General features: G+C 35.4%; 1 protein-coding gene across 2 annotated transcripts; it reads right to left on the bottom strand.

The window, feature by feature from the left end:
* Positions 1-900: 900 nt before the first annotated feature.
* On the bottom strand, positions 901-27510 carry LOC127864806 (intraflagellar transport protein 80 homolog). 2 transcript variants are annotated; one of them, XM_052404689.1, is made up of 18 exons: positions 27333-27510; positions 24862-25088; positions 24147-24326; positions 22817-23016; positions 21365-21502; positions 20173-20297; positions 19480-19653; positions 18417-18437; positions 17419-17493; positions 15225-15388; positions 12854-12918; positions 11132-11267; positions 10201-10348; positions 9416-9587; positions 8645-8734; positions 7274-7446; positions 5262-5385; positions 901-1688 (listed from the first exon to the last, which is right to left on the bottom strand). In XM_052404689.1, exons 1-18 carry the CDS (start codon positions 27365-27367, stop codon positions 1533-1535), a joined length of 2403 nt encoding a protein of 800 aa, XP_052260649.1. In that variant the 5' UTR covers positions 27368-27510; the 3' UTR covers positions 901-1532. The 2 variants fall into 2 exon arrangements, with proteins under 2 accessions (XP_052260649.1, XP_052260650.1); XM_052404690.1 differs by lacking the exon at positions 18417-18437.
* Positions 27511-27518: the final 8 nt, after the last annotated feature.

Genomic DNA, 27518 nt, shown 5'->3' with positions numbered 1-27518 from the left:
AAGCAGTGCAGGTTTACCAATGGGACTTTGATGTACACTATTTAGTCAACTTTCAATACAGTCATACCTTCGTTTTCGAGCCCCCATAAGAAAATGGGGCAAAGCTACTTAACTGTGTCGAGATTCTTCCACAAACTCTGACAATAACATGCCCTTTATCACATTTCTGTCTTTAAAAAAACAGCATCAAGAACACAATAGGGTTTTTTGCTCCTCGATCCTTTTGCGTGGATCCCACAATATAGGACTTCTACCAGTGATTTTGTTGCTTTTATTTGTTACAGCCTGTGCCATTTAAATTGGGAAAATTAGCGCCATAAACCATTAAAAGTACGATAAACCATGAAATTGGGAAAAATTAAGCATTATAAATATGATATATTATAAATATGATTATAAGTAACAGAAGTAAAATCGTTTTCAAGTGCATGTATGTTCAGGGGGGTTTTCTAGCCATTTTGGGAAAAGGAGTCTGGTCAAATTGGGATTTTTTAATTGATAAAAGTGGCAAATTTGGGAATTATTTATGGACAAAAAGGACTAAATTAAAGTTATATATTTTGTAGAATGTTTAAAAAATAAAAGTTGAGATCTAGAGTTAAGAAATCATAAGTCATAAGAGACTTCTTTCTTGTAAAAAAAAAATATTTTTTTTTAATTGGGCTTTTTTTGGAAATTTTGGTCAGCTTTTTGGGGAAAAACGTTGATTTTTGCGATCGAAAAGCAGCCGAAAATCGGCGGTAATTTTAAGCAAAAAAATCACTGACAGAATGCCACATACCAGATATAACACCAATGGACCTTCTGGCTACACAGCAGTTAATTTGCAGGTATTTTATTATCAAGGGTCCATAATGATGGCTGAAAGGTTGACCAAAGACAAAGTAATAAGAAAACGCATTTCTAAGTATCCATTATTTAATTTGTATTGTAAAGTATCATCTACAATAATTTCATACATATATATTGTGACAAGAAACAATAAATAAACAATAAATATTTCTCACATTTCTTTAAAATATTTCTGGGAACAATCTTCCACAACAAAGAAATGTGAATTACTTTGAACATGGTACTTACAGAAGAATACACAACATATAGTTTGGACGGAATGTAAATAGTAATCAAGTAAATTAATCAAGCATTTGAATCAAAATAATACAACCCAATTACTCTAGCATACATATACGCCAGGAGGCAACATGGACCAGCTGTCCAGCTAGCACTATAAAGAAATACTGCAGTCTTTTCAAGTTGATTTAATGCTGTTTTTTTAATTATCAGAACAGCAGTTCCTCTATATTGATTTGAAAAAAAAAACACTTACTGAAATTTAAATGTCCTGTTGTCTCTACATTACACTTTGACATGTAACACTAACAACCATCAGACCACCATGATTTTTCACTGAGACTGTATATTACTGTTAAAGACACTCAGAAATTATTTCTTATACTCGTATATAGGGATTAAAAGACTGCCGAAAATAGCAAGTCCTAAATCTAAGAACAATTTTTACAAGTCTTTAACAACTAGGAGCCCGTTTTTACTGCTGGCCTGTGACCTCCAGGTCCGCTGGGCGCATGGGAGGCGGTGGTTGCCGTGGATACTGGTCGGTCTGGGCGCTCACGTTCCTTCTGGTACTCCATCTCAATCTTGGCTTCTATCTTCTCCCAGTCAATCTCAATCTGCAATACAATATGCCAACAGTTTTATGGACATGCTATTAGTTACTGGAAAGAGGATTCTTTGAGAGGGAAGGGTTCGTGTTTACCACATGGTCACTATATCTCAAATCATCTTAAGCCAGTCTTCAGAATAATTGGCTTAAGTCACTAATTTCATTTACTCATATCATTTTGAAGATGACTGAATTCTACATTATAATATTTATATATTTTGTTCAAATATATTATCAGTTTAAGTTTATTGAAATGATTTAATTTATCTTTGCATATTGGTACTTTATTGCAGTATGCGAAAAACAAGCTTAAGCTAGCCCCATTAAAACTGGATAAAGATTTATAGACTTAAGAAAATAGAATAAACTTTAACAATGTTAGGACCCAAGTTACAAAAAAAAAGCTTGCAAACTTGTATATACACCTTAATGGAACTACTGAGCTTACTTTGAATATTATGACAATTAAAAATGAATTCTAAATGGATCAATGTAATCAGTGGTAAATACCAAGCTAGACTCAACAACAAAAGCACTTTTATAACATACACATATATTTTTAATTGGCCTTCAGTCTACAAAAGATAACCTATGAGTTTCCACTTAGATAAGCCTTGACAATGTAAGCCAGCTTACCACAATCTCATATCTCAACATTATGCAAACTTATATAGTCTTTCTCAAACTCAGGGTTGTGTAGGACTCAAAACTTGAATAAAGAGCTTTTTAAATACCTAAGACAGCATGATGGTTAAACTCATCTCAAAAATTGATAAAAAAACTCAAAAGTTGAGGCAGAATATTAACTTAAGTATGTTTGTGATTCCAGGTCCTGTTCTGAGTCCTGCAGAATTTAAAGGAGTCCATTTACAAAAAAAACTTGGATCCAGAAAATAGTACTCAACATTTCATAGAAAGTCAATTTGTGTGAGAGTATCTATAGAATCATTGACATGCAGAGAACAATACAGTTTTTTATATTTTGTATGTAAAATGGTAAACAGGTTGTTAAGTTAACATCCATATGAAGTAAACTTAAAAATAATTTTGCTTTAAATTTACCAATTTGCCATTAAACTTATAATGTACACATGCATCGATTTTGTATTTGCAGTAAGTCAAATGATGGTTTAAGCATGCATAATTTACAGAAACATATTTTAATGAATTCGCACAAAACCAAAAGGAACCTTCAAAAGGTAGGACACATAGCTGAAAATAATCAATCCTTTAAATCTTTTCATAAAATCACCTAATTATGCTAAATAAACTGAAAACAAAGTAGATTCTCCCATGGGAGCATTCTTAAGATTTCCCACAAAGACACCAAGGACTGGTTCTAGGCCCAAGAAATGGACTCATGAGCGTTTCAAGAAGCCTGAGGCTTTTGATGCAATCAAGCTTAACCCTTTGCATGCTGGGAAATTTGTCATCTGCTAAAATGTCTTCTGCAAAATTTCTAAAATAAGCATTTTCTTCGATTTTTTTTTCAAAGAATACTATCAGAATAGCAAACAGTTTGGATCCTGATGAGACCCCACGTTCTGTGGCGTCTCATCTTGATCCAAACTGTTTGCACAGGCCTTCAAATTTTGGTTCCCGCACTGAAAGGGTTAAATAAATAGGTTTAAAATAAAGTATCTTCCAAGGAAAATATCAGCATGTCCATCCTTAATTGAGTTATGTAAATAAACAAACATATCCCCCAGACACTGCTTCTTGTATACTAGAATAGTTAACAATCACGCTCCTCAGGAAAATCTTACATTTAGATGTACTTATACTTATACATTCAAGAAAAAAATGTCAACATAAATCAAATGGAAAACTACTAGACTTAAAAAGTTACTTGTTTAAAACATTTAATTTAAATATAACTATCAAAATTAAATACAAGACAACCACAGATGGTAAAAAATTAATAAGTTTGATCACGTTTCTCATATGGAGCGTTATAAACATAGAAATGCTGTAACTAGCAGGGTGACACACTGTGATCAGTTTGACTCCCCGCTATTTGTTGTAGCAGGACAGGCATTTTTACCGCATTGGCTTGTTAACATATTATTTTATAAATAGATGGAATTATTGAAACTGACACAAAAGTTATTTTAAAATGCCCAAAAGTCAAAGAACTGGTTTAGTTTTCCAACTTAAACTTTTTAAGTATTTTCATAGTTACTAAGTGACCTGGAAGTTTGATTGTATAAATGAAGGCAGTTAAAGGATAAATGAGTTAAATGTTTCTACAAACAAGTCAATAAGGAACAGTTGCTAATCTGAAAGGTATAATAAGTCACCAAATGAAATATGACCATCAACCATTGAATCCAAAAAGAATATTTAAATGTGATGGAATATATACATCAACTTAAATTATAAACTACATCCCATTGCAAAATTTATATTTAAAGCACAGTACATTTTACACATGAAAAAGGCCAATCATACACCATGCTATTAAAAAGCTGTATGTATTAATTCGCCAAAACCTGATATTGGTATTTTGGGACTACAAGTCTCTATCACGCATACTGGTTCACATTACCTTGCTCTTGTTCTGAAATATTCATGATCATCACAATTTGAGACATACCAGATGAAATGTCATTAATCAACAAGTATATACACATGTATAATAGTTACCTTCTTCAGCAATTATCTGTATGTCATAAAAAAAATAATAAGGACAAGACTATTGCCAAGCAATGAGTCCCCTACCAGTGAAACTCTACCATTTTCAGCAATATTTCTTATCTATTTGTTGCCATAGAAACCAGAATTCTTGATGTTGGAACAAAAACAAATGACGTGCATAATCATCATATTGCCATCTGTCCTTGTTTCAACTTTCATGAAAAAATATGAAGAATTTTTAGAGTTATCGCAGGATCCACCATTTTCAGCAATATTTCTAGTCTATTTGTTTCCATAGCAACCAGAATTCTTGACGTAGGAACAAAATGAAATGACGTGCATAATCTCCATATTGCCATCTGTCCTAGTTTCAAGTTTCATTAAAAAATATGAAGAACTTTTAAAGTTATCGAAGGGTGCAGAAAAGTGTGACGGACTGACAGACAAACTGACACACAGAGCTCAAACCATAAATCCCCTCCGGTTTCACCGATCGGGGACAAAACACTCAATAAAACACATAAAACAAAGAGGAACTGTTTTTTTAATATAAACAAACTATAAAAAAACAGCATACGCATATCTCATAATGAAATATATGATATTCCATCTATTGGAGGACTGGCTTATTTTGTCTGTCTTTTCTAAATGCTCTTTAGGTATGTTTACAAATTGACATTTGCAAAACAAAACATTGATACAATATGAGACAGGGAGCCAGGTATTCTCCCTTGGCAAAGAATATTTAAAAAATACTAATATATATGATACATTTCAATGGTAGGCAAAAACTGGGGATGAAATCAGCAAATGACCACAATCCTAGTGGTTCATTTCAAAATGGCATTTTCTCACATAAATTCATACATTTCAATGACATACTATGATGATATGCAATTTAACAAGCAGTATTGTACACATTAAACCGCGTTCTGTAACGTACCCCCTCCTTATATTGCAGGAAACGTTTGTTGGTCTCTGATTTCCCATACTGGTCCATGTACTTCTGTCTGTACCCCAACACTGTGTCAACGTGAGTCTTGTGTTTCACTGCTAACTCCAGGGCTCTGAGAAATGGAGGATAATTGAAACAAGGGCTGTTTGTAAAACATGCATGCCCCCCATATGGGCTGTCAGTTGTAGTGGCAGCCATTGTGTTAATACGTTGTTTGGCACTGTGACCTTGACCTTTGACCTAGTGACCTGAAAATCAATAGGGGTCATCTGCAAGTCATTATCAATGTACCTAAGAAGTTTCATGATCCTAGGCGTAAGCTTTCTTGAGTTTTCATCCGGATACCATTTTACTGTGTCAAGTCACTGTGACCTTTGACCTAGTGATCTGAAAGTCAATAGGGGTCATCTGCGAGTCATGATCAATGTACCTATGAAGTTTCATGATCCTAAGCGAAAGCGTTCTTGAGTTATCATCCGGAAACCATTTTACTATTTAGGGTCACCGTGACCTTGATCTTTGACCTAGTGACCTGAAAATCAATAGGGGTCATCTGTGAGTCAAGATCAATGTACCTATGAAGTTTCATGATCCTAGGCTTAAGCGTTCTTGAGTTAGCATCCAGAAACCATTTTACTATTTCGGATCACCGTGACCTTGACCTTTGACCCAGTGACCTGAAAATCAATAGGGGTCATCTGCGAGTCATGATCAATGTCCCTATGAAGTTTCATGATCCTAGGCATAAGCGTTCTTGAGTTATCATCTGGAAACCATTTTACTATTTCGGCTCACCGTGACCTTGACCTTTGGCCTAGTGACCTGAAAATCAATAGGGGTCATCTGCAAGTCATGATCAATGTACCTATGAAGTTTCATGATCCTAGGCATAAGTGTTCTTGAGTTATCATCCGGAAACCATTTTACTATTTAGGGTCACCATGACCTTGACCTTTGACCTAGTGACCTCAAAATCAATAGGGATCATCTGCGAGTCATGATCAATGTCCCTATGAAGTTTCATGAACCTAGGCCTAAGCATTCTTGAGTTATCATCCGGAAACCATATGGTAGACGGACATACAGACGTACAGACATACGGACGGACCGACATGAGCAAAACAATATACCCCCTCTTCTTCATAGGGGGGCATAATAATAATAGATGATATACGTACCATAAGTCACTGTGGCCTGGTGGATATGGTGTCCCCAAAGTTACCTGGAGGTCATGAGTTTGATCCCCACTTTGCGAGCATTTTTTAGATCTCTCCAAACAACACCAGGTAATGGATCTTCCAGGGAAACTGACTCAATAGCTTTAAAATAAGCCTTAGGCTTTCATTGACATGAAGGTAAAATAAATAGGAATAAACTAATAGAGGATGCCATAATGAGCAACAAAATCCATTATCATAAGAGTTTGTTTTCAGTGCAAGATAATCATTGGACAGGGCCTTGATTGAGCTGCGTCATGCAAAAATTGATCTTATGCCATATTCGGTCAGCTGAGCTCCAGACAAGCATACCCAATAAGCGCAGTCTGGTTTGGAGCTGCCCTGTCTGCTAACGAAACCAACATTTTTAGGCTTGTCTAAGACTAAGATTGAAACTTACTGATTATTTGGAAATTATAGTTCCAAGTTGCTGAATATTTGTATTGCATTGAGGTATCTGGTTTGATTATCACCCAGACAGCTACCAAGAAGAACCAATATATTCTTAGTTCTTTCTAAGAATCGGACCCAAGAGCCCCCCCCCCCTTAAGTCACAGGTAGTCAAATCAACAGCAATCAGAATATCTATATGAAACCAGCTTAAAACCTGAACAGCCTTCTGTTCATCTTAGGGTAGGAAATGAAGCCCTTAAAACTTAAATCTAGAAAGAAAGGTCTTTAATTTTATTTTGTTTGTTAAGGGACTAGAAACGCATATAAAATGTGTATATAAGACATAAAGGGTAAAATAAACGCTTTTGGAAACTACAAACTAGTGCCCACCTGTCCCAGTTGTAAAGCTGTATGTTTAGCATGATGGCGCGAAACGTAAGACCAGCCTGCAGCAAGATGGCCTCCGCATCCTGGGGGTTCCCGCACAGCAGGGCCATCTCAGCATTGCGGGCATCCTTCACTGGAATGTCTTTGATGTTCAGTATGAACTGAACCTTGTCTGCCTGTGTATGGAGGGATAATGGACATGAAATGGCATGGTAGAGGTTGTTGTTTTTAATAAGCCTAATTCTGGGAAAACTGGGTTTGATGCATATTTGTAAAGTGTCATCCCAGTGTAGGCTGTAAGCCTGTAAGAGAGGGGGAATAAGAAGGTATTATCTTGTGTAAGATGAGTCATAAGCACAAAATAATTTGCCATAGAGGGGTAAGAAGGAATAATGAAACATTTTCATTACAATACATTGAGAACAGGTATGCCTTTGATGTTTATAGCAATGAATAGGACCTTAAATGCAAAAGGATGCCATTCCATCACTATGTTTGTAAATATAGTTCTGAGGAAAGGAACACTTCTAGCCTTGCTAACGTTCCAATCCTATAAACTTAAAATGTTTGTAACTCTTGTTGTAAAACACATTCTGGAATTAATATGTTTAACCCTATATGACCTTGCTTGCCTATGTATGTGGGGTGATATCAGTGAACAATCTTTGGAGAGGCAACATAAATAAGTATTATTGCCACAAAAGTCTAATTCTTCTTCTTCTGAGATTGAAATCTCAAAACCTGCCTTTCTATTGTTAATTGATTACCTACTTACTCAATTGTGTACAAAGTCCTTGATTTGTTCAAATTCCCTGATTTGTTTTTACATAAGGAATATAAGGTTAGTGTCTTTGGGTACTTGAATTTATCTGAGTAGATGCAATGTTTACATGGCAATTCTTATATCCTTTCTTAAACACACAATTATGTATTATTTTCTTCCAATTACATGTCAACAAACTCGTCTCTTTAAGCCTAAAAATGAAATCCACTTTTCAAGTAATTAGTCATCTAACAAAAACAGACAGTTTCACGATTTTTTTTTATTCAGTAATAGGGACTCTGTATTGGTTTGGTGACCAGTGCTTCTTATTCTTATGCAGAATTTTTTGTTTCTATAATGCATACATTTAAATAAATATATTCAGTGATTCTATTCTTACCTCAGTCAAATATTGACTTGACTCAAAAAAGTAGTGGGTCAAAAGACTGTACATGACAGTGTCATAAAAATCTACTAGTAAAGAATAGCATACATTTACAAGACACAAACATTTCCTCCAATAAAATCATGTAGTAGTATGATAAAGAGCATTATTTCCACAAGTTTCCTTATTTTCCAGGGTGAGTTGCAACAATAAATATTATGCTTACCTCCTGAATAGCTGCATAAGCGATCTCTGCTGTGTTCAATTCCTTGGCGTAGGCTGACATGGAGGCTAGGCATGACCACAGCATCTCATCCTGTAACATGCAAACAGGCAGCAACCATTATGAAGGTTACATTCAAATAAATTTAAGCTTATTTGCACTCATTAAAACACCAGACACAATTTACGTGTAAGATTGAAACACAAATTGAATTTTGTGTGACCAAAATGTCTAATTTTAGAAACAATTCAGGGTAGGAAACAACTTTACCCCCTAAATGTGTTCTCTAAATGTCTTCATTATTTTTAAAAACTATTTGTGAAGGTCTATACACTAAACAGGAGGAAATCATCTGAATCTAGGTGAAAACATACCCCTGCAGTCTGTCAAATAGGGAAATATGAATGGACTGAACAAGTCATAAGACCAACTTGCCCAACAATAAAACAAGAGGTCTTAAATGATTCAGGCAAGTTATTTTCACTAACACGATTGGGTTATATTAGGTAAGAAATTTGTGACAAATCTTATTAACCCTTTCCAGCTATGAAGCAAATTATGCAACCAACATAAAACCAGAACAGCCTGTGAGTAACTTATAGGTCTATTGCTGTTTGCTGCTCATTAGTATCTGAGGCTTGGAAAAAACAGCTTTAAAACTTGAATCTAGTGAGAAGTTTCTTAAATTTAATAGGATTTATTAAGGGACTACAAACACTTCATAGTACGTATCTGAGTAGTAAAGGGTTAACAGTTCTTCCTGGTTAACCTCACCTTGACAAATCTGCAGAGCCTGACTGCATCGTCCCAGCGCCCAGCCTGGACATAGCTGTGCAGGATGGCAGGATAGGGAGAGATGCTTGTGCTCACAAGGGAACCCTCCGCACGGCGTATCACCACATGGTTACCAACAAACTGCAACAGCTGAGGATTCTTTCCAAACTCACTGAAATCAAGATTCACTATGCAAGCTTCAATGTTATTAACAATTTAAAGGCGCAGAAATCTGGAACAAACTGAAATTAGTGAAACAACCCCTCACTTTCACCATAGACCTATACATAGTTCCCTTAGCTCAGACATGTCTTGTGTAAGCACATATTCACAAAAAGCTGATTAGAGTGTGCATAATTTGATGATGCGTTAGCAGAATGCAAGCAACAATCTGAACAGAGCTTCCAAGCGACTGTGAAAATATCAAGCGCTGAAAAACTATGATCGGAAAAGCAAGCCTCACAGCTATATTGATTTGGAATTTAAGGCACAGCAGTATCGCTGCCTTACACCACCTGATTTAGCACCTTCAGAATTCATACAACATACATATGGAAAATAAAACCATTAGTGCAAAAATTGGCACTGGCCAAAATCTCAAGATATGTTCATATTTAAAGCAAATGACCAGAAATTTTACTCAGGAACTTTGTGTAAATGGTCTGGTTCTGGGAAAACTTAACCTCCCAGTGCAGACTGAACAGGCTAATCTGGGAAGACACCTTATGCACATGCATGAAGCCCAGTTTTCCCAGAGTCAGGCTCTTATGGTCTTAGGCACCCACCTGGCTTCTTTCTCAAAGACTGTCCTAGGTAGCAGGTCTCTGTCCACGTAGACAGCGCTGGGGTAGTACCATACTGTGAACTTGCCATCGGCCAGCGCAGCCAACATGTTGGTGTTGTCATTCCAGGCCAGTGACATGATCATGGTGCCTGGAGGCAGAGTAATCAGTGCAGTGTAACCTTTGATCAAGACAGAAGAGTATACTTACAGTGCAGTGTAATCTTTGATGTAGACAATAGAGTTTAAGCTTAATTTAGTGTAACCTATGATCAAGACAATATAATATACTTTTGGTTCAGTGTAACCTTTCTTGAAGACAATATAGTTTACTCTTTGAGCAGTATAACCTTTGAACAAAACCCTTGAGTATACACACAATTAAATGTAAACTTTGATTAAGACAACATAATCATCTCTCAGAGCAGTGTAGCCTTTGATACAGATAGTATTGTATTTACAGATAATATAGTATACTCTAAGTGCAGTGTAACCTTAAATAAAGACAATATAGTAAACTCTCAGTGCAGTGTAACCTCTGATGAAAACAATAGAGTATACTTTTAGTGCAGGCTAACCTTTGATAATGCAACAATAAAAAGGTCACAAGTATTATATGGCTCTCATAATTCTGTTACAAATGCATATTTATTATACAAAATAACTTTTTTACTCAAAGACCTTAACTTAAAATCAATTAGTGCTTTCAAATGACATAAATATAGCTATATATATCATGAAGTGGAACAAATAAATTATTAAACAAAAATAAACACGCATTTCTTCATTCTGACAAAGGAAGAATTAAGATTTTTCATAAGTATCCAATTAAGTTCATAACTTTCGAAACATTTCAACAGGCATTTCTACTAAAACACATGTTTCCGCTTTTTTGGGTGACAGAAAACCACTTAAATGATAATAAGATAGCTCACCTAGTTTCACAGTTTTCCTGTCTGTTCCGAACACCCTGACAGAGGTGAGATACAGGTCCCTGTTCTTGTCTATGATGGCTAGGCGGCGTTCACCCGCTGTGCCACACTGATCTAGTGCCACCTCACTCACCTCCAACTGGCAACAGGTCACATAGCATTATTGTTTAGTCTTTTAAAGAATAATAATCATGTTTTCTCTATTTATTGGAAGTGAGACAAAAATTTCAAGATTGAAACCTTCACTCCACTCACCTCCAACTGGTAACAGGTCAAAAAGCATCATTGTTTTGTCTTAAAAAGAATAATAATCAGGTTTTTTTTTCTTTTTATTGGAAGTGGGACACAAAGTTCAAGATTGAAACCTTGAATTGAAACTCAACTCCAACTGGTTACAGGTAAACTATCATTATTGTTTTCTCTTTTAACTTTTCCCTTTCAAATATGCACATTGACCGATTATGTAATTCCTTAGAATATCAAATTAAATTTAAGACCTTTCTTACTTGATTCAAGTTTTCAATGCTTCATTTTCAACCATAAGGTTCATTTGAGTAGCAAACAGCATAAAACCTGAACAGACTGCGAGTAACTCACAGACTGTTCAGGTTTTATGCTGGTTTCATATAGCCTTTTCACTTTGCCTTCACGATGGAATGGATTAAAAGAGTAACAATTACGCTATTTTTCATTCTTTATTGGAGGTGTGACACATAGTTCAAGATTGAGAACTTTCACATACAAAAATCTGTTCCCCTGCATGAGGTGAAGCAACTATTGTTAATTTTCACAAAATGTCAGCGTAGTACACATTAATTAAAAGCACTATGTTTCTACCATATAGCCATAGTCCCTAAAGAACTGTATCCTGATTCACGAGGTATAGTGCCAAATACCATAGACCCCAAATTCCAGATAGGATTCTATTTTTTATGCAGAGTTGGAAGAGGTATGGACCTATCAAAATTGTTTTCTAGCCCATTTTAAAATAGATTACCTCACGAACAATTCCTCCCTATGCCCCATAAGCTATAAGATATAGCTTGATGTTATAGAACGTCTCAGTTGAAAAGCAGGCATAACTTTTGTAACTTTTAATGGACAAGGATACAAATTACACATTACTAACCCCATATCATGAGGAACTGCAAGTTTCTAAGTTCTTAATGTGTGGTTTAATTTTGAAAGCTGCAAATTACGACTGTTTGGGTAGTACTGTGCATAGCTTTCTATACCATATTGGACATAATGAGTGGACAGTTTACAACATCACAATGTTAAACTTACAGACTGGTTTCAAAATCATAATGTACAAATTATGGGTGTACTTGTTACAACATGATAATTTATACCTTCACAGTGAATGGTTTCAACATCCTAATGTATACCTTAAGTGTTGACTGGTTACAACAACATCATAATGTGTACTTATGTGTGAACAGGTTACATCATAATTTATACAATATGGGTGGACACATCACAACATTATAATGTATACATTATTAGTGGATTGGTTACAAAACCTCAATGTATACTCTAAGGGTGGGTGGTTACAACATCACAATGTATACCTCATGATTAAACTGGTTAATAAAATCACAATTTATACTTATTGGGTAGACTGATTACAAAACCATAATGTAAAATGTATCCGTGGGTTAATACAACATCACAATCATGAATATCTTATGGGTAAACTGGGTACAAACTGGTCATAATATTTACCTTGTGAGTGATAGGTTTTCCATCTCCAAGAGGTTTCCCACTTTGAGCATCAAATACATAAACGACTGAAAATTAGAGCAATTTTATTTGATGACATTGATTGATATGGCATGAATTTGTGTAACATATACTGACAACCGATTTCAACATTTCATAAATATAGTCCCATAAATTGTTAGTTATGCAAAACTAGAAATGTGTCGCTGAATCTGATGCCACCATGACAAATGTTTGGAGACAGAAACAGACAAATTCACTATATATTCTATAGTGGACATAAAGAAAAGGGCTCAGTTTTGCCAAAACTGGTATGGTAAAATTGGCTTTCATTACAATAATCCAGACATTAAGTGTAATAGACTGTGAAAGTTTGAGCAAAATCTGGCAAAGCCTTCAAAGAGGAGTTGAGAAAACTAATTTTGGGGGTTTATATATTCCATTTTAGCAAAATATTCTAAGTGAACTAATTCTTCCAAAAATGGTGACAACCCAAAGTCCTTTCTGACAATCATCTACACATTAAGGTCAACCAGATGTGGTAGTTAGAGCAAGATCTATGAAGCCATTAATAAAAGAGGAGTTGAAAACAAAAGCTTTAAAGAAGGAAAGCAGTTATTTATTGATTAAATCAATTTGTTTTAACCATTTCCCACTTAGATACATATTTTAATGCAATTTCAGTCCCTTAGAAAGTTATTTTTAATTGAAAGCCTTTCTTACAAGACTCAAGTTTTTTTAGGCTTCATTTCACAACCTTAGATACTGATGAGCAACAAACAGCATAAAACCTGAACACACTGCACATTACTCGCAGGCTGTTCTGGTTTTATGCTGTTTGCACATAGCCATTTTTACTATGCTTTTGAGAGGGAAAGGTTTAAAATAGATTCATTAATAACACCTGACAACTCTTTTGGAAATTTTAGTCAGTTTTTTTTTTATAAATTAATATGATCGTTATAAACAATAAGTGGCTATTAAACTATAAAGGATCCTACACACATTTTTTACTACACCATAAGAGGCCATAATAAATTTACTGTGACACAACATAAGGGAACACTCTTTTTGTTGTGCTATATTTATCAATGAATTTTCAAATACAATTTCTTTTAAATTATCACTTTTTAATACTATATGTTGTAAAATTACAGACAACTTATACAGTATTAGTTATGTTTTAAGTTCAGAATTTGCTTTCTGGTCAGGAAAAGTAAATGTTGTGTACAGTATTCCCATTGATCAAATTGATTGAAATGTGTATGTCCAAACCTGCAATACATTGTACATTAAAGACAAAAGGATGGACATAAAAGTGCAATTCTTATTGCCTCCCACTTTAAGGGGGCATAAATGTAGAATCTAAGGTATACAAGAAATACAAAGAAGTCAAAAGAAGAACTGGAAATTACTTTTTAGAGTTTCTTTCTCTATCGTGATCTTTGTCATTCTGCCACATGCTTAATAAACAGTTAAATTTAAAACCCTCAAAGGTTGATTCCAAGGCACAAACAAACTTCAAATCAGTACATGCCCACAATCATTCCTAAAAGAACTAGAACTTTGTCACAGACGTGACGAATACCCCCATATGCCACATTGACACAGAATATTTTGCATGTTGTCTTCACAAAAGACAGCGGACACCATGCTCAATGTTTAAAACGCACTAAGTGACCCCATGACCTGGTTTTTGACCATGCATGGCCCATGTTCGAAATTTACTTACACATCATCTAGATACAACTTCTGACCAAGTGTGGTGAAGGTGGGATGAAAACTACTTGAATTACAGAGCAGACACCATGCTGAATGTGTAAACCGTACTAAGTGACCCAATGACCTAGTTTTTAACCCAGCATGACTCATATTCGAACTTGACCTAGACATCATCTAGATACAACTTCTGACCGAGTTTGGTGAAGATCGGATGAAAACTACTTGAACTAGAGAGCAGACACCATGCTCAATGTTTAAAACGTACTAAGTCACCCTGTGACCTAGTTTTTGACCTGCCATGACCCATATTCGAACACGGCCTAGACATCATCTAGATACAACTTCTGACCCAGTTTGGTGAAGCTCTGATGAAAACTACTTGAATTAGAGGGGATAACATGCTGAATTTTTAAAACACACTAAGTGACCCTGTGACCTAGTTTTTGACCCGGCAAGGCCCATGTTCAAACTTGGCCTAGACATCATGTAGATACAACTTCTGACCAAGTTTGGTGAAGATCGGATGAAATCTACTTGAATTAGAGAGCAGACACGGACCGACCGACTGACAGACAGACCGACAAGCTCACTCCTATATACCCCCCTAAACTTCGTTTAGTGGGGGTATAAAAAAATATATTTCCTGAATTACCTTTTTCATCTGCTTTATCCCTGATGGCGACTGTGTCATTGCTGATGGAGACTGTCTGTGCATTGAGAATGTCTGCTCGGAGACCAGGGTACTTTGGGGAGCAGGCCAGTCTACCGTCGTAGGTGAACACGTAGACGCCCGCAGTGTCAACCAGTAAGAAATGTCTGCAACAGAATATATACAGTGTACAGCATATCAATATTTTGTCTCTACCAACACTATGTTCATTAACCTGTATAAAACCAAAGTAAGCCAACAATGTATTATAAGCGCATACTAATTTGAGCAGCATTCTGGGAAAACAGGGGTTTATTGCATGTGTGTTAAGTGTCAGTGGGAAAACAGGGGTTTATTGCATGTATGTAAAGTGTCAGTGGGAAAACAGGGGTTTATTGCATGTATGTAAAGTGTCAGTGGGAAAACAGGTGTTTATTGCATGTATGTAAAGTGTCAGTGGGAAAACAGGGGTTTATTGCATGTATGTAAAGTGTCAGTGGGAAAACAGGGGTTTATTGCATGTATGTAAAGTGTCAGTGGGAAAACAGGGGTTTATTGCATGTATGTAAAGTGTCAGTGGGAAAACAGGGGTTTATTGCATGTATGTAAAGTGTCAGTGGGAAAACAGGTGTTTATTGCATGTATGTAAAGTGTCAGTGGGAAAACAGGGGTTTATTGCATGTATGTAAAGTGTCAGTGGGAAAACAGGGGTTTATTGCATGTATGTAAAGTGTCAGTGGGAAAACAGGTGTTTATTGCATGTATGTAAAGTGTCAGTGGGAAAACAGGGGTTTATTGCATGTATGTAAAGTGTCAGTGGGAAAACAGGGGTTTATTGCATGTATGTAAAGTGTCAGTGGGAAAACAGGGGTTTATTGCATGTATGTAAAGTGTCAGTGGGAAAACAGGGGTTTATTGCATGTATGTAAAGTGTCAGTGGGAAAACAGGGGTTTATTGCATGTATGTAAAGTGTCAGTGGGAAAACAGGTGTTTATTGCATGTATGTAAAGTGTCAGTGGGAACACAGGGGTTTATTGCATGTGTGTAAAGTGTCAGTGGGAAAACAGGGGTTTATTGCATGTGTGTTAAGTGTCAGTGGGAAAACAGGGGTTTATTGCATGTATGTAAAGTGTCAGTGGGAAAACAGGGGTTTATTGCATGTATGTAAAGTGTCAGTGGGAAAACAGGGGTTTATTGCATGTATGTAAAGTGTCAGTGGGAAAACAGGTGTTTATTGCATGTATGTAAAGTGTCAGTGGGAAAACAGGGGTTTATTGCATGTATGTAAAGTGTCAGTGGGAAAACAGGGGTTTATTGCATGTATGAACAAGAGCACCGCCTTGCGGGTGCAGACCGCTCATCTATTTTTCTTTTTAAAGATGAAGAGACCTATCTCCATTTTAATCACAAAGGAGTGAGGGGTGGAGTGGAGAGGGGCGTATAGTGTGGTCATTTATTACATTATCTTTCAAAACTGCACAATAAAAAAAAAGATTGGGGGGGGGGGAATCTTTGGTGGAATGGTTTGACGGTATTTCAAAAATACATGTAACTTTGCCTGCACAGTCCCCTTATGATAGTTAGTAAGTGTTGCAAGTATGAAAGCAATATCGTTCATACTTAAGGAATAAAATGGACCTAAACACAAAACTTAACCAAAATTTTCAATTTTCTATGTATAAAAAGGGCACATAATTCTGTCAAAATGCATGTCAGAGTTTTCTAAATTAGCCTACCCAGTCCCCTCATGATAGTTAGTAAGTGTACCAAGTTTGAATGCAATAGCATTGATACTTTAGGAGAAAAGTGGACCTAAACGCAAAACTTAACCGGATGCCGACGCAGACGCCGATGCCAAGGTGTTGAAAATAGCTCTTTTTTTTTTCAAAAAATAGATGAGCTAAAAATGTCGTCCCGTATCAATTATCATTTGCAGTTTTCACCCTGGATTTTCACTAAGAAAAGAATTCATCAAAAAACAAAAAATACCATGTAGCAGAAAGTGTCGTCCCTGATTAGCCTGTGTGGACTGCACAGGCTAATCTGGGAGGACACTTCCTGCACATTCATTAAGCCCCATTTTCCCAGAAGGAGGCTAATTTTTTGTACATGAATATCTCATTCATTTGAACAATTACTGTAGAATATTTTACAATCAAAACATGGAACTTAATATTTAAAAAAAATTACACTCACTTTTCAGCCTGCATGATGAGAGACACATTTCCTTCCTTCAGGTCAAATATCATCGGAGTGTTGAAGTTCTTGACACTGAAAATAGGATAGCATTTTAATTGTATTTATGGCTAAAATGTATTTTTTGTCCTTCAGACCATTGGTTGAAGACAGACCAATCAGACAGTTGATGTTTTTGCAACTGGGAATAGGATAGCATTTAAATTGTGCACAAGGCTTACTGGTATTCTGAACAAAAGCCAATACAATTTGATATGTTTTTGAAGCCCGAGATAAACTGTTAACTAAATATAATTCAATGCAGTTAAAAAAAGCATTAGTTCTAGTAAATGTACTTGAAAATCAGTTCTAATGAATTAACTAAAAAAATGATTACCGGTATCATTTTATTGAAAACTGTTTCAGAGTAAGAAATGCATTTAATATTGAACAGCTGGTGCCAATTTAAAGCATACTTTTGATGCGAGGTTAGAAAACATGTATCAATGATTTACGCATTATTATTTGAGAGGCATCAGCATGCAAATAAACTCTTCAATTTTCTCAGACAGTGTGATAACAGAAAAGCAAAAAATAAATTATCTCTAAATATGTTTTAGTAAGTATAAGTTATAAGCAATTTAAATACTGAACTTGTTTGTCTTTGTCAATGAAACACTCTGTACATGCCTTGTTCAAATTAACTATAAACAATGAACTGTTCTGGCCTTTGAAACAGCAAAAACAAATCACTAGAAAAACTATAAACATAGATTTTAATAAACTGAGAAATGAAACTCCTCTTTACTGACCAAAACCTTTCAAATGTAAAACACATACCAAAAATGAAAACCTAAAAAAACGCTAATTTGTGAACCATGTTTTGGTTTATCATGTTGTTGCTTTTTGTTGTTATTGCGATAATAGATAAATAGAAGTAAAAAGAGATGTTTTATCATGATAAGTTTTCTTAATTTTGTAAGTGTTTTTTCAATATTTTGGTAAGTAATGTCCATTACCATTGCAGAAAATTTCCCCAACTAAAAGAAACCATAGTGTTAGTGAATATAAGTTCATATTCTAGTTTAAAGTAAAAAGAGAAATAACTATGAACCACTATTTTAAATTTAAGCTAATTCCAGTATTGCTATTTGACATAGTAATTGTTTTAAGCGCAGAAATCATATATATTAACCCTTTCAGTGCGGGAACCGAATTTTGAAGGCCTTTGCAAACAGTTTGGATCCAGATGAGACGCCACAGAATGTGGCGTCTCATCAGGATCCAAACTGTTTGCTATTCTGATAGTATTCTTTGAAAAAAAATGAAGAAAATGCTAATTTTTTTAATTTAGCAGACGACATTTTAGCAGACGAAAAATTTCCCAGCATGCAAAGGGTTAAATTACAGAAGTGTAGGTAGTGTTTGCAGTTTCACATGAACTATATTTAAATGCTGAAATAGCTGCTCTGGAAAAGATCTGTAATAATATAAAGTGACTAAATGTAAGTGCCTTATCTAATCTTCCTTAGTTCCATTGAAATAAACTACATACGCAGTAGAGTATGCCTATGGCTAAACACCAACCTAACACTGTCAAGGTGTTACAATTAGAACAAGAGCTGTATTTGTTAAACACAAAACCAAACAAGATATGTGTTTGTCGGAAACACTATGTCACCTTCTGCGCCGCTTTGAAGCTATATATTTGACCTCTGACCTTGAAGGAAGACCTTGACCTTTCACCACTCAAAATGTGCAGCTCCATGAGAAACACATGCATGCCAAATATGAAGTTGCTATCTTCAATATTGTCAAAGTTATAGCAAAATGTTCAAGTTGGGGCAAACAAACACATCAACCAACAGACAGGGCAAAAACAATATGTCCCTCACTATTGAAGGATGACCTTGACCTTTCACCACTCAAAATGTGCAGCTCCATGAGATACACATGCATGCCAAATATGAAGTTGATATCTTCAATATTGTCAAAGTTATAGCAAAATGTTAAAGTTGGGGCAAACAAACACACCAACCAACAGACAGGGCAAAAACAATAAACAAAAAAAAAGATCCCTACCTGTAGATGTAGCACTGAGAGGATGTGGCCACTACAAGGTGTCCAAAGGCTAGGCTCGCTTTGATCACTCTGTCTCGAAAGTCCAGCTTATCGTAGCTGTCATTGAGCACATTTCTGACCACAATCTTCTTACTCTCTGTAACTGTTGCCTCAAAGTTGCTCCACTCAAGTCGCCTAAAATTGCATATAAAATGTTAAAGGGGTTTGAATAAGGTCCACACAATTTAACCTCTTAAGATGTATTATGTATCACAAGCAAAACTACCTGCTTTGGAAGAAAATGCTTTCACCACAATTATTGTATACACACATGATGAAATTCAATCTTTCTTTGCCATTAACACAGAACTAGAATTTTGCAACTAATTATTGTTTTATCAATGGCTCTAGACAAAGACTAACCAATATAAATTAAATGCAACATAATTTCTGAAAAAAATCAAGAGGCAGACATCAATTTTGAAACAGTCAAGTACATTAATAGTAAAAAGTTAACAAAAAAAATATACATCTTTAAATATGTGTCTTACATTCATTGATAAAATCAATGAAAAATTGAAGAAACAAATTTATCCATTATGCATTTTATGAATAAAAGGGTTAATAAGGACCACGTTCCCGTGTAAATGCTAAATCTTATTTGGACCCAAATTAAATCAACAGACATCAGATGTTGATTGGTTGAGAATGTACCTCTCCAAGATGTGACCAATAAGAACCTGTCCGTTGCCACATGCTCCTGCCACCTGCGTACCATCGCTGGACCAGCTCAGCTTGAATACGCTGCCTGTGTTGGGCTTCTCTAGAGCGTATGACCACTAAAACAGCATGCAGAGAGAATCACACCAAGATAGATGTTTCCAAGTCACTTTTGTTACTGAATTTATCACATACTCAGATGCAAGCCAGTAGATCTGTGCAAGAAACCTTCTCAAGTATATCCTCATAGTTTTGTAATTAAGTATGACAAATGGTTGCATGTAACCCTGTAGTTCTATTATAAAGTATGACACATAGTCAGATGTAACCGCATGGTTCTGTTACAGAGTATGCCATTTGGTCCAATGTAACCCCAAAGTTATGTTATTAAAAGTGAACTCTAATCAAATATAACCCTCTAGTTCCATTATAAAGTAAACGAACAGTACCACTTCAATTTTCAAACTTAAGTTAAACCCGGTAGTTTTACATGGAACAAAGCTGAGGAAAATTTAAGCAGTTAGACTCAAATATAGTTTTTAATTCAGGACTCTCGCTGGGTTAAAAATTTCATTCCCCACCCATTTTCACCATTTTAATATTTTTTTGCCACTTCAAAAAAATAGTTATCATTTTGTAACTGTTTTAAAATCATAGTCTTGGGTGTGATACAATGCATTTATTCTTTGTTATATTATTAAAAACTTAATTACACTAGTCCTTACATGAATGTGGTCATGATACAATAGATAACCATTGTAACTCCAATGTAAGGCACAACCTTGCATTATTATAACAGACCACATTATAAATAAGTTCAATGCATATATATTGCCACGTTGAGTTGTCATTACACCATGGCAATCATCATAAATCCGAAACAACTCACATTTGCAAGTTTTGGAATATCTTAAACATAAACAAATATAAACAACACAATTAAATGTTATGTTATTAGTGTTTTTTTACTGAGTTTAATTAATATATTTTACCCTTAACCTGCTATAAAAAATAACTGATAAAAATGAAGCATAGGACAATTTATAACAACAAACACATTTGGATTCAAACAAGACTAAATTCAATCACATGGACATTCAAATACATTTCAAGAATGATGACTTATAAGTAAGTACAGCTAAGAGACTTATATGAACAGCTATGAGGAACATTGTTTGACACCTACCCCAGCCTTATCACACAACCTCAGCGTGTTGAAGGAGCCAATGGCAAACAGCTCTCCGTCAGGTGTCCAGGCTACTGAGGTGATGGGGTAGTCATGGGCCGAGCTGGAGTACATCAGACGACTGTACGTGTCCCACACCTGGAGTAAAACATGATTTGTACTTGGTTAACTCTTTCAGTGCTGAAACCGGATTTTGAAGGCATTTGCAAACAGTTTGGATCCAGATGAGACGCCACAGAACGTGGCGTCTCATCAGGATCCAAACTGTTTGCTATTCTTATAGTGTTCTTTGAAAAAAACAAAAGAAAATGCTAATTTTAGAAATTCAGCAGACAACATTTTAGCAGACGACAAATTTCCCAGCATGCAAAGTGTTAACCCTTTCCTGCTATGAAGCAAAGTGAAAATGGCTACATGCAACCAGCATAAAACCAGAAACAGCCTGCTTGTAACTCGCAGTCTGTTCAGATCTTATGCTTTTTGCTGCTTATCAGTATCTTGAAGTTGGAAATAAAGGCTTTAAGACTTGAATCTAGTAAAGGCTTTAAGACTTAAATCTAGTAAAGGCTTTAAGACTTGAATCTAGTAAAGGCTTTAAGACTTGAATCTAGTTAAGGCTTTAAGACTTGAATCTAATAAAGGCTTTAAGACTTGAATCTAGTAAAGGCTTTAAGACTTGAATCTAGTAAAGGCTTTAAGACTTGAATCTAGTAAAGGCTTTAAGACTCGAATCTAGTAAAGTACCTATCTGAGTGGTAAAGGGTTAAGATCATATCCCTTTATTGATCCCTTCATTGCTGGATTTATTACAGCACTCCATCCCCACTCGCCCTTTCCACTTTAACCCTTTACCACTTAGATACGTATCTTTACGCTTTTGTTTTCCCTCAGAAATTTAAGTTCAATCTAAAACCTTTCTAACTAGATTCAAGTTTTAAAGGCTTCATTCCCAACCCTTAGATACCTATGAGCAGCAAACAGCATAAAACCTGAACAGACTGCGCGTTACTCGCAGGCTGTTCTGTTTTTTTTGCTGTTTGCACATAGCCATTTTTCTTTGCTTCTAAGTGGGAAAGGGTTAAATCACCTCTGGTGGAATACTAGCCCAATTGGGCTACCTAATTTTCAGACCAGTCAGGGTTCTTTTTTTGTAACATGAGAATGTTTAGTAGCCAAGTGATTACACTATATTGATGTTTTAAATCTGCTTTGAATATTATGTATGTAACAGTATGCAGTTAATAAAAGTTGCGGTGGATGTAATATTTCTATTGTCAAATCTTGATTCTTATTATAACCTCTAAATTGCATTTTGCTTTATACATTTATTTTTAATAAAAACCAATCAAACAGCCCAAAATAAGATGAATTTCTCTGCTACAAAGTAAAATGGCTTCTGAACATCTTCAGGAATTAAGTGGTCAGAGAAAGGGTCTGCTGATAGGAACTCACCTTGTATCTGCAATCCTCTGCCCCAGACAGTATGAGGCTGTTGACAGGGTTCCAGTCGACCTGCAGTATGACCCCCTCGTGTGCCTTCCACATGGTTGGCTTGGCATTGGCCTGCAGGGACTTGATCACCAGCTGGCGTCCGTTGGTGAAGAGCACCTGGTCTGAGTCAGGTCCCCACGCAACACCATACACAGCTGTGCCTGGGTACACAAGTGTTAAATGATGTTAGTAATTTCAGCCATTTTTTCCTTCTATATAAAGTACCTGTAAAAGGTACTTTCCCAATTGAAGATAAAGTACAAAATTCCCAATTGATGTCTGAAATATACCACACAACGATACTTTGAGTTGATTTGTGATTTTGATACCAAGCAATTAAAACAACCTATAATTTCCAATTGGAAGATTTCACGACGCAAATCTTTCCAATTTCAGGGTTTTTCACGCTAATCTTTCCCGATTGATATGGTACAGGTATTTTTCCCAATGGTGGGAGAAAAATCGCTGAATTTGTTTGTGTTAGTTTGCTTTTTTGGAGGGCAGGTTTGTGTGTGTGGGGGAGGGGGGGATTATTATTTTGTATTTCATGCGATTAAGATTTAGTATAAGTCATCTTAATTTATCATTGTAGTGTACAAACTTATTGTATGGGTCATCTTTATTAATTATTGCAGTGTACAGACTAATAGCATATGTCACCCTTATTAATTATTGCACAGTACAAAAGACTAAAAGTTTTGGACAACTTTATTAACTATTGCAGTGTACAGACTAATAGTAATAGTATAGGTCACCTATATTTATTTTTTTAGGGGAAATACAAATAGTATAGATCATCGTTTGAAATTATTTCAGTTTACAGATATCAAGTATAGGTCATCTCTATTAATTATTGCTGTGCACAGACTAATGGTATGGGTCATCTTTATTAATTATTGAAGTTTACATACTAATAGTATAGGTCATCTGTTTCAATGATTGCAGTGTACAGACTAACAGAATAGTTCATCTTTATTAATTATTGCTGTGTACAGACTATTTTGTATAGGTCATCTTTATTAATTATTGCGGTATGCAGACTAATTGGATTGGTCACAGGTCTGGGAGAGTTCATTGTGACAGCTGCATGTCAAAAAGGATCAAAGAAACTTACTGTTCTGTGTAAGTTTGGAAATGCACCAAAATACAACTTGACCTTGCAGTCTTAAATCTTCACTAGTAATGTATGGAGGCCACTATAATCTTGCTATTTTTTCAAATCTTTTGTACAGAGTTGCTCACTTTGTTCAAATATCTTATTAAGGACCGCACATAAACAAACATAACTCACTGTTCTGTGTGAGTGTAGACCTCAGCATGCCGCTCCGGGACCAGATTTTCACCTGTCCATCTTCCCCTGCTGTGAGGAGGGCGGAGCCATCATAGCTCCACCTCCCGGAGAGCACGGCCCCCTTGTGGGCCTCCACACTCTTCTCCACGCGACCAGTCTTGCCAATTATGTGGAACTTGCCTGATATGGGACATGGTAAATATATTGCAAGTGATCAACATTATTGTAGGTAAATGTGTATTATAAGCAGTTTTTTACATCAAATTTTCAATTTAAATTATAAGTGTGCAATATACAATGATATAATGCTATCCTTAGCATTACAAACCAGTTGAATGTTATTCATGGTTTCGGGCTCTACATGGTAAAGTTCTGTAATAAATGCTAAATGTATCTTTCTTATCAGGTATGGGTGGGTCAGTGGTGGAGACATTTGTAATTTTTGTAATAAAAAAACAACACTTCCATATTTGTTTTAGTCTGTAGTAGTCATTGTGCACTTCTTATTTATTATGATAACATAGAAACACTAAAGGACATGTAGTTAACAGTCTGAGAATTAAAATATGTCTATGCCAGAAAAATAAACCCTGGTAATGACACAAATAAAGCGCATCAAGTCTTGGAACAGCAAAAATTGTGCATATTTCTCAGTAAATTATCTGGCAAATTGAAAATAAAACTAGTGTCACAGTAATTTGAATTGAATACCAACCATCTGTAGAAGTCAGGGAGAACAAGTCGGATCCAGTTTTCTTCCCTCCACCAGTAGCAGCCTTTGGGAACCAGTGCATATCTGTTGGAAACACGTCATCAGGCAGTTTGACCAGAGAGGCAGTCTCGTTGTTGACGAGGTTCCATCTCAAGATAAGGTGGTCATCTGCCCCGGAATACAACTCCTCTGGTGTAGTCCAGCCTACACAGCTGACTAACTCTGTATGTGGACAGGGTTAAGGAAACTGCTTCATGTGGCTATTAATAATGTTCATATCTTATGATATTGCTGGAATTTAAAAAAAAATAAGTCAACGCAATCCCAGTATGTTTTTTTTAAATAACCCAAAACGCAAAAACAAACACTATGTAAACTAATGACTGGTCGTTCTTACCGGTACTCATAGTCTTAACTCTGTTTATATTGAATGAAAGAAGTGACTAATTGCATATATTTTACCAATCATATAATAGTGTTTTTTTTCAGCAATCAGTATAAACATCAACTTAAAAAAACAAGAGAAAATGAACATGAAATGTACTCCATATATTTCAAAGTAACTTTTTTAACCAATATAATGTTCAAATTTAACAAAGTCTGTCCTACTGGCAATGCACTTTGTAATGTGTACACTATGAAACTTGCTTAATGCTGAAATTTGCATGATAAGTGTGTATTTTACTTCTACAACAGGGTATTTTCATCCCTGTGTTTTGAGTGTTTAATACACTAAAATAACACAAAATAACACAATCACAAAAACAAAATGAAATCTAATCAGACAAATATTCTCATTATAGGTCAAAGTTTGCTGTTATAGTATTTATTGTGTAAAAATAAATATGACTTGAAGGTCTAGGACCCATTGACTTCTTACAATCACTTTTGTTTCAAACTGTTGCATCCTCAGCTAGGACACATCTTTTTAAATTGTAAAAAATATTGATGCTACAAAAAAGAATTAAAATTCAATGGCACAACTCATGAAGATTATTGCTCACAAGTTGTCATTTATAATTTGAGGTTTGGTCAGAAAAAGTTCAGGTTAAATTGCTTTGCTCCAAGAAATCTGCATAAATTGTTCATACAGTCAAGTTACCATTTATTACCAGATCAGAAGCGTAATAAAGTTATTCTGGTGAAAAAGCAATAAATGCTTTGAGACTTCTTTTACACCAGTTTGATTAAATATTTCCTTTGCTTACTTATTCAGCACATAGTCTTATTTTTAATTGTAGGCAAAATGTATTTGCAATACCTTTTTGATGCCGCAGAATTCATGCATTAACGGATCAGTTGAAGCCATAACGGATCACATGATCGAAACCACTCAGGGGGCATCTAACACGCTACTTGAGCTGTCGAAACACAAAGTGTGTTGTTTACAATGACCAAGTTACATTTCCAGTTATAAATTATATTCATTTTTTTTGTTATTAATTGTTTTCTACACTTTACGCATGGTGTTCTTGTGTGAATTATCTGTTGAAAATCCTTAAAAGATCGAAAAGATATTGGCATCTTATAAACCATGTAAATTGTTTGAATCATATCTTATCATCAATATTGAACATGGAACATAAATAAAACATTAAGATTGAGATCATTTAGTGTAAGAATCAACAAGATTTGCATTTATTTTAATAATATATTATTATCCATACGCCTATTATCATGCTTGATATTGCTCTAATTCATTTCATTTAAGGTGTTGCAAAATCTTAAAAACGAATCAAAACTGAAATGGACTTTTGCAGGCAAAAAGACTACTAAATGGCCTTTAAAAATAATGCGTAAACATCTATCTTTCAAACAGAGTTATAGCATGTGGCCGCGATAAATGTTCAACCTCGATTTGGAAATGAGACGGAAGTAAACACAGTCGTCTATACATATCAGCAAAACATACCGAAATGTTTGACAAAGAGTAGCTCCGATTACAACTCAATCAATGCGTTTTAAAAAACAGGCCTTAAAGATGCTGTGTGCACAATATCATCTTAAAATGTCAACTATTTATCGCGATACGCAGTCTTGAACATCAAAGTGATCCGCTATGGGTAATGATCCGGTAATGGTAACTTGACTGTATGCAGTGTGGAGTTAGTTCCTAACAATAAAATAGCACAGAATCCAAATGATAATATCTATTTGGAGGAGCCTGACAATCAAGGTCCCATTAGAATGTGTTGGTTTCATAAACTTAAGTATGTTTTTGATGACTTTAAGCTGATGTTGGAAATATCATTCTGAATCAAGCAAAAAAAGTTTCTGAACGATTCAGACATAATTATTTTACACGATTGTGAACTGTAGTTTCAATATTTAAACATCCTGCTTAATGATTAAAAGAACTTTCAGTTAAATATGAACTCCTAAAATCTCAAAGTATTCAAGAAAAACTATTGTTTACTGGTGTTGTTATGTGGGTGGGGTAATTTAGCTAAACAATTTTACTGCAAAGGATATGTTTCGGCTCCTTCTGAAGCGACGTTTTGAGCCGCATGGTTCTAAATACTTTCCCTTTAACGGCTGAAAATGAAAAACAACAATACTATGATAAATAAGTCCAAAAATATGAATAATGTATCTAGCAGACAGCTCAGTGTATGGAATTTTCGGCTAGTGTCGGAATATACAACACCGGATATCCTGTC

Source organism: Dreissena polymorpha, chromosome 1 (genome assembly GCF_020536995.1).
Source record: "Dreissena polymorpha isolate Duluth1 chromosome 1, UMN_Dpol_1.0, whole genome shotgun sequence".
NCBI classification, from domain to species: domain Eukaryota; kingdom Metazoa; phylum Mollusca; class Bivalvia; order Myida; family Dreissenidae; genus Dreissena; species Dreissena polymorpha.
Note: the sequence above shows the minus strand (reverse complement) of the source record. Positions and strands in the feature narration are given on the sequence as shown.